Below are 20,368 nucleotides of genomic sequence, written 5' to 3' on the forward strand. Positions count from 1 at the left end.
GTCCGCAAATTGAAAGATGCAGCTTTGAGCCATGCATTGACTGGAGTTCGGGTCATGTGGTTGCGTGTGTGTGGCTGTGGTAGTAATGCTAAATTAACAAGACTGTGTTTGAAGGAGAAAAAAAGTTTAAGCTTCCACAACACAAATTTCAGACACGGATCCAGGTGTGTCAGGCTCATCAAGAGATTCATTATTCTGCAAAAGCAAATAAGACCGCCTTTGCATTTGCCACCAGAGAACAGAAATTAGACCAACCCACATGCTAAATAGGCTGCCCACAACAGCAGCCAAAATACATCATACACTAATCACTGAGCTGAGTGGGAGAGATCCAGAGACACAGGGAGCAGAAGGGAGAGAGACTGGAAGGGGAGAGGAGGTGCAATGAGTAAATGCAAGGGTTGGGGGGTGGCAGTATGGGTGAGGGGGTGCATGCGATCACACAGCGACACACACACCAGCCTCACACTGCAACAAGGTCATTTTGAGGCCTGTCCAAGCAAGCAAAGTGCAAGAGAGAGAATGTGGCAGGAACAGAATAAAAACGGTTTAGCTTTTACTGCCTAATTATCGGTCCGAGAGCACGAGATGAGAGACTCGAAATAGGAAGCTTCTGGGGTGTACCGGGGGGGAGGACGGGTTGGGAGGAATGGACAAATCAACACGCACGGGAAGACTGAGTGAGCCAGGGAGACGGAGTGTAATCTCAGTGCAAATATCACAGGCACAGAGACAGAGGAAAAGATGGTGAATAGATAGGAAAATGGAGCAGAAAGTTGTTGCCATGAGGGCCGAGAAGACAAATAGGCTGGCAGCATGACTCACTTGTCTAATCTGCTGCTAGAGGTGGAGATCTACTGCCACCCTCTGCCAGAGGGGGACATGACAACTGCAGCAGCCAGAATCAGTCACTGCGCAGGAGGGATCTTGGCGACTGTCAGGGAAATGTGTTGGTTGACACCTGAATCTATTAAGTTAGTTTTTACTCCGGGGGAAGTAAAGGCCTAGCCAGGACTCGCTCATTACTCAAGTCATATCACCTTATCTGAAAGAAACAACTATGCTTTGAGTTTCTGTGTTGCTGCCAGTGGACATGGTTTAGTCAGCCCGATTACAGGGCTGTACATCAACTCGGATTGTTTCTAAGGGCGTGATGAGGACTTCAGTGTAGTCGCTGGGCTGCCTCTTCTTCGAAGAGGCAGCCATAATCCCCATCAAACCAGGTACATCCACCCCAAGTCACATCCTGAAAAAAACAAATCAAAAGGTTCTGAGACCAAGTTCACAGGTGGATCTGGACTTTTGTTTGGCTATTAGGCTTTATGAATATCTTGTGATATGGAACATACAAACATGGAACAAAGCACGGAAGGAAGAAAGAAATGGACGAATTTATGGTCAAAAAGGTTAATAGAGGGATAAATGGATGCAGTGATGCAAGAACAGATGGATACATCTATAAAAGGGACTGATGGGTAAAGAGATGGATAATTCAATGGATGAATAGATGAAAAGAATGTGAAAAGCTTAGAGAATAGGGTAGACACAAGAGAAATGTAACAATTTTCTTACCTATCAAGATCTGTATAACTTTAATCCAATTCAATGTTGTATAAGAGCTCAGTGGGACAACATTTTTATTTATATAGAACACAATTTAATTCACCTTAAACAAGTGCAAGCTAGGCAAACCAGGCCTGAAAAATCACTTATGTAATATATGGTTAAACCTCTAAAAGCAAAATAATGTAGGTTTTTCAATACATTTTGCTGTAAATTGTGATAAAACTAGATTAAATTTATCCATACAACAACTCAGCTTCTGCCTTCCGTGAATGTGACACAGATGTTATAATCATAGTTGGTGTTAAATTGCAGAACAGAGTGCAGCTAATGCACTCAACAAAAGTACTGTAGTCTTTTGTTGAGTGCATCATGTTCAGTTCAATTCAGCTGATTCATAGCACATCAACTCAAGCCCACCGACAAATTACAAGTAATCCAAATGGATCCTCGTCATCAAAGAAGAAACATTTAACTTCAGTTTAGTAAAGTTTTATTTTATTTCACATTTGTTCCTCAGTGGGCCGTGCTTTTACTCTGGCTTTTACTCTGGCTGCAGAAAAAGACACCTGGGGCTTTGCTGAGATCACCACTTGGATTCTGGACAAGTCAGCAACAAAAAACACATGGAGGCCGGTGATGGAGAGGGCAGAACAGACTGGAACGGACAGTTAACTACATGTCCTACTGGAACCTCCAAAACTTTTTACAATCAAGCCATCATAGTTCGTAAATCAGGGTCATATGCTGGATCAAACATAAGGCTGAACTGCTTGCAGCAGGAACATACTTCTATTGATGATAAAAGAAAAATAAATGTCAGGACTGAGTTAAGAATCAACATCAAGTTACTAAATCATACAAATCCCAAATCCGTCTCAGTCTTCCCGGTTATCCTTCTATCACTATGAGGTTAGGTTGTCCAAAAGTTCCTAATAAGTTAAAACTTACAGAAACATTTTTTTAAACCTTGGTGATGTGGCTAATTATTGCACTGGAAATGCATTATTTTCCCGCCACCCAGATTTTTTTATACAATTGACAAATTGTTTCAAAGTTAGGAAAAAGTGAGGAAAAACAAGCTAATCCACAAATCGTGGTGCAGGTCAGCAATTACCTGGGAAGAACAAGACAACAGCCTACATCTGTATCCTCAACCCAGAAAAGACAAGACAGATAAAGTCAAAAAAAACAACATAAAAAATTTTAAAAATCATCAGTTGGAGAGACTCGTGGGAATCAGACCTTCTGTACTTCTTCATCTATCCGTCACTCAGGTAATAAAAAGTGAAAAGTTGAGTGGACGTGGATAGAGGAGGACTGGATGATGACAGGATTGATGGATAGACGTGTCCTTCTGAGAATTCCTTACACTGCAGGATTATCTAGCGACAAATGCCACTGGGGTGAATGTAGTGCAGTAATAACATGCCTGAGTAACCTTATGCCCGTCGATTGTGCACTTAGTTTTTCAACAGATTTATCAGTGGTGATGTTTTGAATGACAACTGTCAGTCGCAAAGTTATAAACAAAGATAGACGTTTACAGTTAAAGGGTTTTCAGCTTACAGACAAAAACTTTGAAAGCCATTAAGACCATATGTCTAAAGAACATTAGTGCCTCTTGTTGATGTAAACACCAGAATGACCGGTCCATCCCACACTGGCATCAAACCCCTTTAATGGGATAATTTTAAGACATAAAGCAGCCCACACGAATGATAGAAATGTTTTATTCATTTCAAATAAGAGAAAAACTAAACACTGTCCATGTTTGTGGATTTCTTCTGTGTGTGCAGTTTATTAAAACCCTTCTGCAAGCAGATTGCCTAAGCAACACCTTTTATGTAACCCTGAGGCTAGCTATGAATTTTTCAGCATCTTAAAAAGTTTAGAGTACAGAGGGAGGCAACACAGACCAAATGCCGGCTTTAGGAAGAAAAAAAAAAGATATTTTCCCCCTTCAACTTTCCTTATATATTTTGAACAAAATGAGGTCTGAGTTTCAACTTACAAAAATGTTTACAGAAGGGACTGAGTTCACGTTGATGATTTGCAGCTACAGTTGCTAAACTACATTAAAGTGACAAGTCTGAAGAATTAACTTGTCATCTATAGGAGACAATCACATTAGGCCACATTACCAAAACAAATCAAGCCGGTCTTCCCATGTTTGAATCTATAAGTTAGGACAACGAGTGGAAACTGCATTCATCTGTACTTGATATTAAGAACATTTCTTTGTGCCCAAGGCTGTGTCTATAACATCCAAAGCCAATTTCTCTGAATGTTTGGTTTTTGAGGTCACATTGCAATGCTGTTACAGATATATAATTGCCATGAGGACCATTTGCCCCCAAAAATAGCTTCAAGGCTGCTGCATTTTTCTTCATATTCAGCAAGATGATAGTGCTATTGTTTCACCTCACAATGTTCCTACCCTGAATATATTTGCTAAACATCTTACCGTTCTCCATATGCTTCCAATTAAAATCACTGAAACGTTTATTTTTTCAGTAATTCATGTTTTAAGTCAGCTAGTAGTGCTGTAAAAGACATTGCCAAAGAAAAACCATGACTAATATCACTATGTGCAATACTGATATCACAAAGGATTTTGTAGAATTCAATATTTGTTGCTGTTTTATTCCAGGTGTGATGTTTTCTCATAGCAGTGAATGTCAACACATGACGCAGAGAATATTGCTCAAAACGCAAAATGTCACAAATCGTCAGAAGTAGTACTTAGCATCACCATTATGATTTCCTAAAAACAAAGAGTTCGAAGGAATAATGAAGTTTATTTGTTGAATTTAATTTCCGATGTTCAAAATTATTATTATTATTTTTTTTTTATTGTGACAAAAGGCAACATTTGTTGTAACCCAGAGCTATACAAGTAAATTAACTGGAACTTATTTATTGCAAGGTATCTATAGGGAGTTTTATTGGTAACAAGTTAACACAAAATGGGAAAATGCTAAAGATTAACATCTATAAAGTGCCAGAAAACGATAATAAGGTTGTGGCACTTTAGGATCTTACCTTGGCAACAAACTGTCTGTCCTTCTGGTCCAAGTTTGCTGTAGGTGCCACATAATCTTTCCAGATGCGAACTTTGCGCTCTTTAGCAGACCTAACATTAAAAAAAATAATAATAATAAATTTTAGTCAGATAGTAAAAAAACACTAAAGGTTTAATTGAGAGCAATCTGTCAGGAGAAATAATTTCAATAATAAAACTAACATAATCCTAGCATAACTGAAGCTGTGTATAACTGCAACAGTTAACTTTATAGTGTTTTTTCCCAGGGCTGCACAGTGGCACAGCTGGTAGCACTGATGCCTCACAACTCTCCTTAGGTGTGAGTGTGTGTGTGCATGGTTGTTTGTCCTGTCTGTCTCTGTGTTGCCCTGCGATAGACTGGCGACCTGTCCAGGATGAACCCCGCCTCTCGTTAAAATGTCTCGCTGGAGAGAGGCAACATCACCCCACTACGGTCTAGGCTGTACAGAAAATAAATATATTTTTCCCCGCATAGTTTTAAAATCACCTTCTTTGGCAAGGAAATAAATCTGCTACAATTGCTTCTAAAAGTCCTGTTCAAATTCTACGTTTCTGCGAAGAACGGGACCGCAAGTGGCATTAAAACTCTTCCTAAATTTAGTGTGACTTTTATTACGTACAACTCGGTTTAAAAACGCATATGCTTGACAACATGTCAAAAACATCAATCTGCAATAACCAGGTTGCATAAACCTTAGAAAAAGACTCCATTTTATGTACTTTTGGATCCAAATTCAACATTTTGTCTTCTTGGACACAAACCAAGAATCAACTATAAGGAATCTGATAAACTAAATATAAAGTCCAGCTGTTCTGGTTGGAGTGTCCGCCCATCACTTACCTAAATTAACAGTTTGCTTAGGAACAAAAGGACCTCAATGAGTAAAGATGTAAAAAAACAAACAAAAAAAGCTGTAAGTGCCACATAATCTTTCCAGATAAAAAAAAGACTGACACTGGTCAGGGAGGCTGGCAGCTAAAAAGCTGAAGATTAAGATGGATCTCAGTGAATCTAAGCATAAATAAAACTACCTGTCATATTTGTTTTATATTGTTTTGTTTTTTTTACTTGAGTTGTACAAGCTGTATTTCAAATAGAGGAGGAAAATGTATTACAAGGTTTTTTTTGCACAATGTCAGAATCAAGATAAAACTAAACATGAAGTCTAAAACGTCGCACCGTTCAGCAGCTCTGAGTTTCTCAGCTCCCTGGGTGTAAACAGCCATGGACCAATCCACGCAGCGAGCAAAGCCCTCCTTCAGCAGGAGCTCTGTGATGTTGCCATTCTGAGACAGAGAAAGATCCACAGATAAACACACAATAAGACAGAAGGCCTAGTTTTCTGCCAGTGTCAACACCAAGGCCTGATTCGGGCGTGTTACCGGGTGTAGGATGGTTCCCAGTATGATCTGGTTGTGACAGCTCTCCAGAATGATCTGAACATCTCGCTGCAGAAGACGGGATTCGGTGAAGAATTTGGCCTCTGCTGCGAATGGCTCCGGTGTTTCTGTTCCATCTGCTTCCCTTTTGAACGTGGGACACTGCAGTCGCACCAGAAACAACAGTCAAGTACGTAAAATTGCATCCTTTACACACAATTACCATTTACTGGCAAAGGAGCATTTTGTACATACAGTGAGCATAAACATATTGTTGTGCTTGTCCAATATCCTGACAGATGTAGCTGTAATATTAAATCTTTTGTTGAAAGCAGCATAAAAACAGACATAAGATTGACAAGGTTTTATGTATTGAGACAAAGAACACCTTAAAATAGATTTAATATCCTCAAGTACGAGATGAGAAAGATTAGTTATCCTGAGTGGTCTACTGGCAAGGCTAGACTGGGTGAAAGAGATGGATGGGGAATTGAGTTGCTCAGATATGGCACTAGTGGATCAGTCAAAGCAAAGCAGATGAGGAGGAGGGAAGAAAAAGTGACGTTACTCCTCATGTATTCATGATTAGCCTGGTAATTATTCAGTAATTTAAAAAACTAGAATAAGGAACGTAGTATTGTTCTAAAGTACAACCATTGCTACTTACCTTCACACCAGACAGCATAACGGTGACCAGGTAATAGTCTGGGAGCAGCAAGGCACGAACAACGCTGCCATCTCGCACATGCTCAATGATGGCTGAGGGGAAGAACAAGGGAAGAAAAAAATATCCTGGTAAGTTCAGCTTTTTAATGGACATTATATTTCAGAAATAGATCATTATCATCTTGTCAGACAGTATACAGTTGCTGCTAAACAAAAACAAATTTTTATTAAATATGACTAGAAGGTGCTCTGGTTAGATGAACCCAAAGTTCCCATCTGATCGACACACAAAAGAAAAGTAATATTTCACCCCTAATCGCAGCACTCCCATTTTTTTATTTGGTGGTGGCAGCATTATGATGTTAGGATTCTTTTTTGTAGTTGACGGCAAGATGAATGCAGCCAAGAAAAGGGAATTTCTAAATCAAAACCTGAAAAACAGTGACACTAAACACGTAGCTATGATGCAGTGGTTACATCAAGGCAAATCTGAGCAAATAGCATAGTCAATGTCAGGACCTGAATCTAATGAAGAAACAAGGTTTAATGAAGAAAAACTAACATTCCCAAACAATGTTATTAAGTTTGAGACATTTTTTAAAAAATGAAAGCAATTTCAGTTTCTTTTTAAGCAAAACCAGTAGAAACTCACAGCTGTAGCTGCAGATAAATGTGGTTCTACAAACAACTGACTCAGCTGGACAGAACACAAATGCATATTAGTTATTATGTTGGCCAATCAAATTAAATACCATCCACACAGAACATACTGAAGTCTGTGCTATGAAAGACCTCAAAGGATATGAATACGTTAGCAAAAAAGGTGCTCATAATTATTAATGAGTTTAGAAATGTTTGCATGGATTTCAAAACATCGATAGCTAACTCTGGGAATGTTGAGCCAACTATTTAAATTAGTATTCTTTACACAGAGCAAAATTTTGAGATGTACTTTTTCCACGGGTATTTCAGCTTTCCACCTCAGCGTCCGCTTGGATATTTTCAGCGCCCACACCGGATAATTTCATCTGATCTCAAAATGACCGTGAATTTCGCAAGAACGAACGGCAACAAGAGATGAAAGCAGAAAAAAAGCCATCAGCTGCTCGTTTTCTCCATTCAATTAAAGAGTTGTGAAATGATCTGAGCCACCGTTCCCAGCAATCGTCTGGAAATAAATCGAGTGGAGCGTTGCACCTCGAGCAGGCTGGAGATGAGAATTAAAGGATGGCCTTGTGAAGTGTAGCAGGGCCGAATGTCTTACAAGACAGATGCAATCCTGATAATCTTTACAGACAAAGAAAAGAATATTTAATTTGTGTTTATGCACCAACTCCCTTTGCCTTGTTTGTTTTTTACACGAATGATCCAAGCCTTTGTCAGAAGTCCTTACCATTGATGGGCTTCTGGTGCAAGGAGTCCACAAAGTTGCGGGGATTTTCGATGGTGTACTTGAGGTCACGGATGGTGTGTGTGCCGCCCCCCTCGCTCCACATGCCTTTCTTGGACGCCTTTGATTGATCCTCCAGTTCACAGAGTCTCGCCTGCTCTGGACTGGAAAGAAAAACAAAAAAGGAACGCAAAAACATCTCAATTATTCACACGTTGGTTGTATAGAATTTTAATGTTTGCAACGGATGCTTGTGTGTAATGTGGACAGACTTTTTAAATCTAATTAACGTCAAATCTCCAAAGAGACTGTAGAACTGCTGGCGAACCTTTAATATTCAAACTTTAAAAAAACAACAAAACAAAAAACTTTTGCCAGTTTAGAAACTAAACACAAAGCAAGATAATTCTAAAGTAAGAAGATAATTGCATAATAAAAATCAAAAACTGATGAGAAACTGCCTAAAAACAAAAGGCAGCTGTTGGTGTTGTCTCGTCCCTCGCACTTAGGGACGAGACAACACCAGCAGCAGAAATGCGGCTTCCTGCAAACACCACAATTAATTCCATGCTGGCTTCCTTAATTGTGCAGCTTAATGTCTTTTCGGGGCTCTTGTAAAGCTTTAATTATTCACAACTTTAAATGGCCAGCAGGCTTTTGCTTTTTCAACCAGCAAAAGCTGCACAATAGTTTTAGCAATTTGGCGTCGTAAAAACGGAGACTGCATTGAAATATTTCATTTGTTGTCTGAAAGTCATAGTTTGCCGGTGTTTAATTATAATGAATGATTCATGTTGAAATTTTTACACTTTTCCAGACTCAGTTTCCCAGAGTTCTCGGTTCAGATGGATGGACAGACGGGAGGTAAATGAACAAACAAATTGAGGAACAAACAGACTGAGAAATGGATGAATGGACAAACAGACTGATGATAGATAGATGGACAAAATCACAGAAACAAATTGAAAGATTGATTAAGGAACAACTTTGTAAATATAAAAATATGATTGGACAGACGGATGCATAAGAAATAGACAAACAGATGGACAAATGGCTAGATGCATGGACTGTCCATTCATCTCAACAAACAGAAAAAGACACAAATGGATGAACAGATGATGGATGGACAAGATGAGAATAAAAAGATGCACAGTTGAACAGACTGAAGCTAAATGAAGGAATTGAAAAATAAAAGACAAATCGATGGACAGGTTGAAGGTGGACAAAGGGAAAAATGATGGAGAAACGACTAGATGAATGAATGAATACACTAAGACAACGGGATGGAGAATAAGGTTAGGAATACAAATATATTTATTCCTCTTTTCTTTTTATTATCAGGACCTGAAAAAATATTTTAAATGCTGTGCTTCAGCTAGGCTTTTGGGCAAATTCCCCAAAACACAGTCAAGTTCATTCTGCGCACTGCTATGACTTAACAACAAACTTTGAACTGAACGGAGACAGTTTCTTGCTGACTTGGCAGCGATGGTCAAACTTCACGGAAGAACTAAGCTACTTAAATATTTAAAAGCGCCAAACAGGAACAGAAGGCTCCAATAGATTTATTGAAAGAAACTAGAAATGCTAAAAAAAAAAAAAAAAAAGAAAAAAAAAAAAAGGAAGAAATGAATAAAGAAAGGCGGATTTTGCAAAGTCCTAGCATAGATGTAGAGCATTCAAAAGCAGATTTCTTAAATAAAAATTAATAACCCTGTCTGTGGACACTGATGATAGTAAATTTATCCCTTCTTGCAGCTACACCGGCTTCTGGGTCAGCAAATCCCTCCACTACAGTGGCTCAAATCAAACTGATGGTCAACAAGGTGCGGTACAGAGCAAATCCATTCCAGCAAAGGCCGAGCAGAAATACTTTCCAGTTAAACCTTCTATAGACTACATCTTTCATGTCCGTATGGCTCCTTTGTGCAACCAAACACACTTCAGATAAAACATTTTTACCGCTTCCTGTTGTTTTTGTGTTGTTTAAGGAGGCTGTAGGAAGCCATGTACCCCCCAAACTGTGCACAAGAGTTCCAGAGTAATTGAACAGTGAGACTCTAATGAAAGCTTTTCAGCCCCTCAGTGTTTATAGCCACCAATTCCTCCTTCTCCTCCTCTTCCTCCTCCAGGGCTCTAGTTAAACAGGAGCAATGGGAGACTGTAAAGTAAAAGTTGGTAGCCCCGGTAATGTTCCTCATTCCTGCATCGGTGAGTGGTGCCTCTATAAACCAACCTATCAAGCCTAATGCCTGGAGTTTTAATTTATCTAAAATTAACATTCTGGGTCCCAAAGGCAACTCAGTAAATGATTAAAGGCTTTTAAAAATGTCAGCAGTCAGAGGAAGTGATCAAAACTGAAAAGCTAAGCTTTTCCAAAGAACGCCATTACGGATGTTGTTAGGCCTGTCACGATAACACATTTAGCTCGACAGTAAGTTGTCAAAGTAATTATTGCAATAAACAATAATTGAAACCTATTCCAAGTTTCCACACTGATAATAGCATAATAATGCATTTCACCCTGTGAAAGACTAATAAACTGTAATTTTGCACAGTACATTCCACACCGGAAGACATTTTAAAGATCCAAAATAAAACAGGAGCATAAAAAGATCAATCAAAGGAAACAAAAATGCAACAAAAATCATAAATGAAATGGATTATGAAGTCGCTGTAAACAAAATTGCCCTACAAAAGCTATCAGAACAAAAATTATTGTGCTCATTTCAATTCATCTGATTAATTGCTTAATGTGACAGGCTTGGATATTTTAGATCCAAGATGGATCAATTGTATGCTAGAAATTCATCTTATAAATCCCATAGTCATTTTTAAACTGAATGCATTATTTACTTTGAACTTTTTGAAAATAACAGTCTATCAATCTATAACAGATAAATGATCTGTAAAACCTACTCGTTATCACTCATCCTTGCATTGTTCTGGTATGACCTGCTTAAGAGATTAGCTTAATACTTTTTAGTGTTGGCATTTGGCTGAAGTGATAAATACATGTGCATAGAAACAACAGAGACTGCTTTTAACTAAAGTCAGTAGTCTCCACATAGAGACCAAACACCCTAAGCATCACTGCGGGTGTCATTGTCTCTCATCAATCCAAGATGGAACAGTCTCATTGCAGACAAACAAGCTCACGGCTCCCATTAGTCGTTATTGTGAGTTAAAATTTTCACTTAAGTTAAATGTTCGTTTTGTGGCGCATCTGTATCTTATTTTGAAGGGATATGTAAAGGTTACCATAGCGACCAGAGTCGGACAGCGTTAGGGCAGTGGTCGAGATGAGATGAGAGGAGTAGAGCTTGTGAGTCTTAAGTCTGGTTCATACGGCACGATTTAAGAATTGTCGGCCGATTTTCCAAACCTCTGTGACCACACACGACACAGGCCGATAAAAGTACAACAGATGCGATTGGTTCATGTGTCCAGCCACACGGCAGGAGGACACACACAAACCGATTCCACTCACAAATATCCCGATTCCAGAAGAAAATCCAGTACCCCCCCCCCCGGTCCGCAGCAATAAAAAGGTTGGGGACCACTGACTAAAGTAATAAACATGAACCTTATCTGATCAGTGTGAAAATTTGAATTAGTACAACCTTTGTTCTAAAGTGTCATGAAAGTGTCATGTCTCAAAGCTAAAGACAAAGTGTGCATCAACGTAAATCTGTAAATACACAAAGTTGTGTACGATCCCCTCGGCAACTTGCCCGGCGAATTGCCTGGCCGTGTTAGCAGGCAGCAGCCGGGCTCTAAGCACATGTTTAACTCCACTGTCCAAAGCCATCACCATTATCATCACCTCCATAATTATCACCACATCACAGTTAGTGTGATCAACGTAGCAAGTCACAAGGAGTAATGATATTGGAGGAAAATGCACTGAGGGAAAACAAAGACCCTAAGTCTACGCTGAGTAATGGGCCTCCCCTTTGGCCAAATGATGCCAGCTTACACTTAAAGCATCATTTACATTAGTGCTTGTTATGGGCCATTGGACAGGCTGCTTGAAATGCTTCATTAGGGGCAAAATGTTCACATCATCTCTGTTCATGTTGGAAGACACAAATGCAGCAGCATGAGTCAAATTGCTTGTAATGTGTGTCGTGTGCAAATACCGCCACTGGGGGAGACATACAGCACTTTGTCATATAGCATGGGGTGTGTATTTATAGGATTAGTGCATTGGGGCAATGTGGCAGAAAAAAAGGTTTCAGAGGGATATCATTATAGCAGTAGGGGCATGCTGCCACCATCTGGGATACTATGGCTCCATCTAAATTCAGTCAGCCAATTGAGGACTTAAGTACTTCTCCCAACAGATTCTGCAAGGTTGTGCTGCCTTAAGCTTTAGGAAATACAAGCTTACATCCTGCTGCCAAAAGTGATTTCCTCTATTTGTTACATAAATGGTTGAAGAAGTCGAAGCTTTAAAGTAAAGGCCTCAATTCTAGTGTATTCCACAACTGAATTCTGATGCAACAATATGATTTTGCTGAAAACCTTTTCCTTTAATGAAACCTCCTGTTTCTGGATACAGTGATTATCAACCAGTTAGGTCAAAACAAATGTAAAAATAATAAATAAATCACAAACCTGGATGTGTTAATGAAAAAAATCTTAATATAAATCTTTAAAATGGCATAAGCACCTAAGTGCTAAATAACCACTATCCAGAGTACGCTTAAAAGCAAAATAGAGCTTTTAAAACACCTTTATTTAAAAAGATTAAAGGAGTTGAATGTTTGCAGTCATAAAAAAAGTTTAAGTCTTAAAAACACAAAGTGATTAGGTGCTGTGTGTTTGACTATACTACATAAAACAAGGCAACTATTTGGAGCTCAATAACAAATACAGTGTGTGCCAGAATCTAGGCAGACTTGCAGTGTAATTCTGGTCTGTTCAATTTCAATGTTCAGTTTTTATATGTTGAACATATGAAGCCAGTATTATTGTAATAACTTTGATGTTATTTTTATTTATTTATTTTTGAAAGAAATATTTTAAAACACCTTTATAAAAAAGATTAAAGAACCATAACCTTTCGTTCTAGACGAACGGTTGCTTATCCCATCAGTTAAAAGTTTTTTAAATAGCATGTACATTGTGAATGTACTATAAATTCAAGTACAAGGATGACTGCCTGCAGTAATATTTACTGCCTCTTAGGGATGTCTAGATGAATTTTAATGGTTATGGGATTGACGAACAGGAGGTGACATTCGTTCCCCTCCATTAATTTCCGGCGGAACTTGAGTTATGAAGTGACAATCGCCTTTCTCCAGACCAAACTACCAACGAAATTCCTCCATTTGAAATTTCATGCTTGTACATTAACATCAAAAGCAAAATAAATAAAATATTGCTTGTTGGGGTTCCACAGATTCCCAACAATCTTACTTGTTTCCTCTGATTCCTTCCCTTCGGACTGTTGCGAGGCCTTCATTCACCAAAGACTCAGCGATGTTCTCACCTGTTGTATCTATGGCAAAAATGGAGAAATGTTTAGCAAACAAGGAGAAAAATAATGTTCAAGTGACATGAATTTACTCTAGGAAACAAATGGTGCAAAATGAACATGAAGTGCACCTTTGCCCAGGTAGACCATCCCGTACTCCCGGCCTATGGCGGTCTTGATTTCCACAGTGAAGCACACTTCTTTGCCAATTAGCTTCTTCCTGAGAAACTCTCTGGCTTGGAAGGCCCAGGGCTAAAAAGAAAATTAAACATTAGAAAGTGAAATCTAATCAGGCACTGGACTAGACAAGTAAGAAAACTTATTTGTTCAAAAGCAAGAAGGATGTTGCAGTATTTTCTAATTACAGTAAGTGCTCATGTTAATGTATCACATTGCAATACTACTTTTTCTCTCTGTGAAACAATATCTATTGTTATTCCTTCCAAATGCAAAGTGCACTGCAGGTAAAAAAAAATGAAAAGGGTCAAGGTCAGGACCTGACTTTAACGCTGGCATTAATGTAAAACTCCCACAGCATGCATCTAAAATGCTCTGATCCGTATGGTGAGTTGATTATTAAAACATAATGTGCAAAGCAGTTATTTGAATGAGTGATTAGTAGATAGAACTTAATTTAGCTTTCAAGGTATAAATTGCGCTTTGACTGAAATGCCTTTGATAACCATTTACATAACTTATTTTCCACCATTTCAAAAGGTAAAATCCCCTTTTTGTCACAAACAGCCTGACGTCTCTTCCACTCTTCTCCTCATCAATCCACATGCATGTGCATACAAAAGTGGTACAAAAACAATTGTCAATTGAAAACAACCAAAGCATATTCATGTGTTACAATGGCCCAAAGACATCGTCAAAAACAATTTAAATCCACTTCACAATTTTGGACGTCCTTTGTTTTTGTCCTTCATATAAAATCTCAGTAAAATACATTCAGGTTTGTGGTTGTAAAAAAAAAAAAAAGTTTAAGATGGTTTAATTACTTTTCCAGTGGTCTGTATTATAAATGCACTGCCATTGTAACACAAGGCCAATTTAAATAATAAATCACAGGAATAAATCGGTTTACCTCATCAGGGATGTCCTTGGTGTCGGGCTGGCCTTGTGCTGCTCGGCGGGCTGTGGCCCCTGCTCGGATGTTGCTGAGATTGATCTGGCGCTCTGGGGGCGGACCACCTCGAGGTTGGCCCCGAACAATGATGGCACATCCTGACAAGACCTGGACAACAAATGAAAACAAGCAGAGAGAAGAAAAATCAGCAGTGCAACTAAATTATTTCAGCTATAAAAAAATTTATTTGATGGGATGAAACAAAAGCACCAAGAATTATTGACAGACAGAAAGAAGAAACACATAAGTCATGGATACTTTCCTTTCCATTGGATAAGGCAAAAGAACTTTTTTTTTTTAATAAAACAATTTTTAAAATTATGCAAAATGAATTTTATCAGTGTATATGCAAATTACATTTCAACTTACAAATATTAGTGCAGCAAAATGTGAAATACGACAATCTAAAAGACTGAACTTTTATAGAGGTAGAAGCTTCATATGGCACGTAGCCATGGTGACAGTGTGTCATTCAAATGCCAGGCTTAGATCATGCCATCTGATAATGTAGCTGAATTTAAAAAAAAAAAAAAAAAAGATAGCATAGACTTTGGTTTGACAACTGTGGCATTTACATGAAACTGAGCAAACACTATCTGCAAACTCTTCCGTGTGTCTGCAGGGAGCATCCCTGGCCGTTGTTGATCTAAGATCTGAGCTAGATAAACTCATCAAATCACCGCTGTTCATCACCAACTGTCCGACGACTCTGGAGTACAGAAGACCTCTAGCTGTAATTTCTGCAGTATGATGAGCCATGAAAAACGAAGAGAAACGACAACAACACATTCTTCTCCAATTTCAAAGGGACGCCATATTCTTAAGAGAGGGGCAGCAAAACGTCAGCAATTAAATTCTTATAGGCATATAATAAAAAAAAACTTCTAAAGCTAAAGTTGTTGTAATACAAGTAAAAAAAAGAAAAAAAGCCGAAAGCCTGTAAAGCTTTCGTTAGACGACATTCATTTTATGAATGAGCTGCATAATCACTTTTCCACAGAATTCAATACTGAGACAAATGTGCTTTTATTTATACACAACTAATGCTGCTGTGAAGAGCTGTCAAAACAACATGCACTAACATGACTAGATGTGCAAGACAACAGAAATGATTTGGTGTCGTTTTTGTTTTAGTAAATGACAGCTTTTTCTTAAAGCCGAATTTACACTCCATTTGATGCAGCATATAAGCCGACACAGAGGCTGTTTACTTGCTCAGATTCAGCTCCAACATGGACAGGCTGATGTAAATCATTATCTGGGTGGTGAGGTCAAAATGTCTTTTGAGATTCTGCTAAATACCAGCCTGGGTTTTTATTCAGAAAGTAATCTCATGTATTTTACTTTTCGCATTGTTATCCGGAGATCGTGACATAATAAACCTGATCTGTCACCACTCAGTAATTCTGCCGGCTCATTATATTTTTCTAAATAAAATGAAATCTAAAAGGGGAAAAGTGTCAGAAAAAAATATATTGTGTCCAAATCATCTACCACAAAGAATGCCATCTTCAGCAAGTCTAGCTGCTGGTTTACTCTGAACTCTGGATTCACTGGTTTCAATGTAAAATGGGCAACAAATTACTGCAGAATTCCTGTTTCCATGATGCTGCAACTAGGCATGAGTCATTTAATTGTTTTAAGGTGAACATAGTTTTGTTAAAGCAACAAAACTAAAAAAAAATACTAAAAAACTTCCAAAATGTTCAAAGTTTCTTTTTCCCCCCCATGAGAAGCCAAAGAAGGTCCCGAAGTAACCAGGATTTTTTTTACAGCTGCAAAAAGCTAGGATTAGCATAAAACACGTGGCCACCACTCCATACAGCCAAGCACTGCTGGTCAGTAAGCTGAAAGAAAACTGGTACACAAGTTGGCTCTTTGACAATAAGATAATAACAGGACAGTAAAAAAGACACAAGTGTTATCTCCATAAATCAACCTTACTAGCTAATAACACTGTGATATACTTATTTTATCTGTATGCCGCAAAATGGCAAAACGATTTAGCATTCTGTGCAGCTAACACCTACAACTTATTTGTGAATCATTACAGTTTATATAAGTCCAATTAGTTAATTAATTATTAACATTAATTTCTAATGTTGAAATGTGTTATGTAACATTATGGCTAAATCAATATGCTATATGATCGGAATTGTGAAAAATTTGATTTTTGTTTCAAACAGCAGCAATTAGGTCATGTTTTACTTTTCCTGCTGAATGTTTTCGAGCCAATATCGTACACAACCATAATATTTTCACTCAAGGATAACATACAGTCTCTCATACCAGCCGCTGCCTTAAAGTAAGCAATATACAAGAAAATATTCAAAACTAATTTGATTTAAATAGTAACATTTCAATCTCAAGAAACTACATTCCTCTCATGAATTTTGAAGGTGGCAGGCAGAAAGCTGAGTCTGCTGACCCCTCTCTATGCAAACCCATATATGAGGGGGGGAAAAAATGTTGAGTAAGGGTATGTTTGCTTGACTTGAGAGAAAAATTTCCATCTTGACACTGAAACATGAATGAGAGAGGACCCAGCCCACACAAAAACCACGCCGAATGAGAGATTACAGGGGGCAAGAAAGTTGGAGCTACGTGTCAGTTTCCCATGGCTGGTTTGGACCAGCTCTGAGAATGCTCTCTGCTACCCTACATGGAAAAAGTAAACTTACCAGAGCACCCCAAGTCGACGAAGATGTACTAAAAAAAAATCCCATTTAACCGCATAAACCTGTTTTATTGGAGTTTCTGGGATAAAACTGAGGGACGAAAGCGAAATTAAACCCAATGCTAGAGTTAGCTTGTAGGCTAGTTGACGAAATTTGCATGTTGCCAAATAGCAAAAAAAATAATTTTGTTGCGGCTGGTGCTGAGCATAAATCTGACACCGATATCACAGACAGTACAAACCGCTTTCGTTTAACTTTACAGGTGCTGGACAGTAAATGCTAATTAGCTAACAGTTAGCCATCCTTTAGCTGGGAAACTTGACATCTGTCAACAACTTTTCAACATCTACTGGCTCCAGCTTGGCTGCTGACTGCAACAAATTTAACCACTCAAATGACATTTTACAGCGACCATATTTCCAAGTCTGACAAAGAAAGTAGTTTCCTCACTTAAATTGAAATATCCAGACAAACGTGCTAACCTCAGTTTCCTCTGCTGGAAATTTAGCAGCAAGCTAGCTAGCTAACGTAGCCGGCTTTGAGCTGCAGCCAAATAAACTGCATGAGCTTGACATCTGCTACTGGAATAATGACAACACTGGAAGTTAACTTAAAATTGCTCTCGTCGAGTCATGTGGCTTACTATATTAAAGTATACGACAACCAGTCGCAGTTTCAATCTCCATTAGCGTTCAGTTCACTAAGCTAACTAGCTGTTTCCCCAGTGAGCTCTCATTTTCACATGTTGGGATTCGTACCATTTTCACTATTCCTCTTTGCAAAGGAGACGCCGGAACAGGGGCTGTCTGAGCTGGACCCGAAACAGATGCCATGTCCACCGAGCTGAGATACGCTGCTTGTTAGATGGAGAACCAGGTGAGGGATTGGGACTCTGAAATGAGTGGCTTATCTGTTGAGAGCCAGGAGAAAAAGGCAGTACACAGAGCGACACTCACGTTATACCGGAAGCACACTTTGCCATGCATGTACACACAGGCCGAAAGCTTTTCCGGGTCTAAGGGAGATAAATGAATGGGAGCGGATGGAGAGCGTTCTAAACCGCGTAAGCAAATTGAAATAAGGACATCCGGGGCAAGAGCTACGACACGTCAGCATTGTGATACCCCAGATAGTGCTGCCTTCAAAGGGTCCGGGAATAGATTCACTTCTAAAGAAAAAGTTTACTCTTGGAAAGTAGCACATTATGCATGAGCAATATCTGACAGGAAATCCTATAGGAATGTAATGACAATGATTACTTTACACCACTTTATGTGGGACTTATATTTGCCGAATTAATAAAAGATTTCCAATATTTGTTTCATGTTATATAACATTTTATCAGGCAGCACAAAATATATTACTTTTATACGTTTTAAAGTATGTGATGATTGAATGCATTATGCTTATGTCCACTAGGTGACAATCACGAGTTTAAATCAATGCATAAATGTAAAGAGTAGGACGACAGAAGAAGAGAGTTTTTGTGACATACCTGTGAGAAACTTGTGTGAACAATCCCGTGAAAAAAGATACTTTAATAAAAGTGTCTGAGCAGTACAAGACGACTGGTTATTATCGAACACAAATATAATTACAAAGTGATTTAGTAAGAATGAGGATGGCCACGTATTATTAAGTCAATTTCAATTTATTTGTGCCACTTCACAACAAATGTCATGACGTTTTACAAGAGAAATACGTCCATAATATTTACAGAAATATGTAATCAAGTCAGTACAGTTACATAGACAGATTCAAACTTATTTAGGATGCAAATCGGTTTATTATATACCAACTGGTAAAAAGCTACCTGTCTAGTGAAGTACAGGTACTGACTTTGTAACAAGTCCAACTCAGAAAGCATATGGTGACAGAGGACAGGAACCTCCAGCAGAACCCAGTTCACTGGAGAAGCCACCTGCTTCATCTGGCTGGAAGATTTGAAAGGACAAGGCCTAAACAAAATCAGCAAATAATTAGTTTAGACTGGATGGCAGACAAGTGTTCTCAGACACCATCAGGACAAAAGATGAATAAGGCAATGGTTGATGGCAGCAGCTTCATTACTATTTTTTCTAGGATTAAAAACAGCTAAACGTATATGTATTGGTATTGTTTATGGAATGAGAAAAGTGTTCATATGGCTAAGGATAAGGTTCACAATTTTTCAGTGAAATTTGCTCTGTATTTCTTTTCCAAATGTGCAATAATCTAGAGTAATTGCAGGCCACACGGCTGACTAAAGAGGGTGATGTTATTATGCAATTGCTTATTAGAAAAAGACACGCAAAAGTTCACTTAAGAATAAAAGATGCTAAATAAACCCAAATTATAATTGATTACTCTTAAATTGCATCTCCCCCACCACATATCTTTGACCTTGCAAACAAAAAGTTCTAATTAATTTAATTCCCAAATAAAAATTGTTTACCAAATGCAGCATGGAAGTGTTTCTTTGTTCAGGTTGCACTAAACAGTGAAATCAGGCACCACCCTTGAGATTCCACTAAATCTTCCTCAATACAAAAATATGGGATTCTCACACCTTAACCTTAACTATGCTAAGGTTAAGTTTGTCAGGGGGCCATGACAATTGTGACTTTTTAAAGTAAACTGCTTCTGTAAAATAAGCCATTTCTTCAACTGTTGAGCTGCTTTGTAATCCAGTAGTTTGATGTCCAGATAAATTGGCAGCTTCCTATAGAAGATAGAGAGGATATTAAGAAAGCTAATCATTAAGAGCATTAAGCATCTACAACACCAACAAACTGAGTGCTATCTTAAATCTTGGTAAAAGTGTGCATGGTGCACATTTCTCTTCATTTTTGCATTTGAATCATCAAGGGTGGAGTTAAAAACATTATCAGATAAGTTTCTGAAGAGAAACCTACCACAATACCAGAAGAGAGCCAAATGAAGACAGGAAATTGCTGGGGGGGGAGGGGGGGGGGGGTTGTCTTCATGATAATTTTTGGTGGTGTTGTATGAGTCTATTTAAAAAAAATTGCAT

At 38.4% G+C, this 20,368-nt stretch overlaps 1 protein-coding gene across 1 annotated transcript in view; it reads right to left on the reverse strand.

The window, feature by feature from the left end:
* snd1 (staphylococcal nuclease and tudor domain containing 1) overlaps positions 1-18,314 on the reverse strand; it is a 179,889-nt gene extending 161,575 nt beyond the window's left edge. Inside the window, exons 1-9 of the mRNA XM_028043522.1 lie at positions 18,114-18,314; positions 14,636-14,785; positions 13,680-13,800; positions 13,491-13,572; positions 8,070-8,230; positions 6,678-6,769; positions 6,014-6,172; positions 5,811-5,917; positions 4,609-4,699 (exon numbers count right to left, since the gene is read on the reverse strand). Of these exons, the coding sequence (XP_027899323.1) occupies positions 4,609-4,699; positions 5,811-5,917; positions 6,014-6,172; positions 6,678-6,769; positions 8,070-8,230; positions 13,491-13,572; positions 13,680-13,800; positions 14,636-14,785; positions 18,114-18,188 (1,038 nt within the window). The 5' untranslated portion in view covers positions 18,189-18,314. The remainder of the gene's footprint in view (positions 1-4,608; positions 4,700-5,810; positions 5,918-6,013; positions 6,173-6,677; positions 6,770-8,069; positions 8,231-13,490; positions 13,573-13,679; positions 13,801-14,635; positions 14,786-18,113) is intronic.
* Between the last annotated feature and the right edge of the window lie 2,054 nt (positions 18,315-20,368).

Source organism: Xiphophorus couchianus, chromosome 17, assembly GCF_001444195.1.
Source record: "Xiphophorus couchianus chromosome 17, X_couchianus-1.0, whole genome shotgun sequence".
Lineage (NCBI taxonomy): Eukaryota > Metazoa > Chordata > Actinopteri > Cyprinodontiformes > Poeciliidae > Xiphophorus > Xiphophorus couchianus.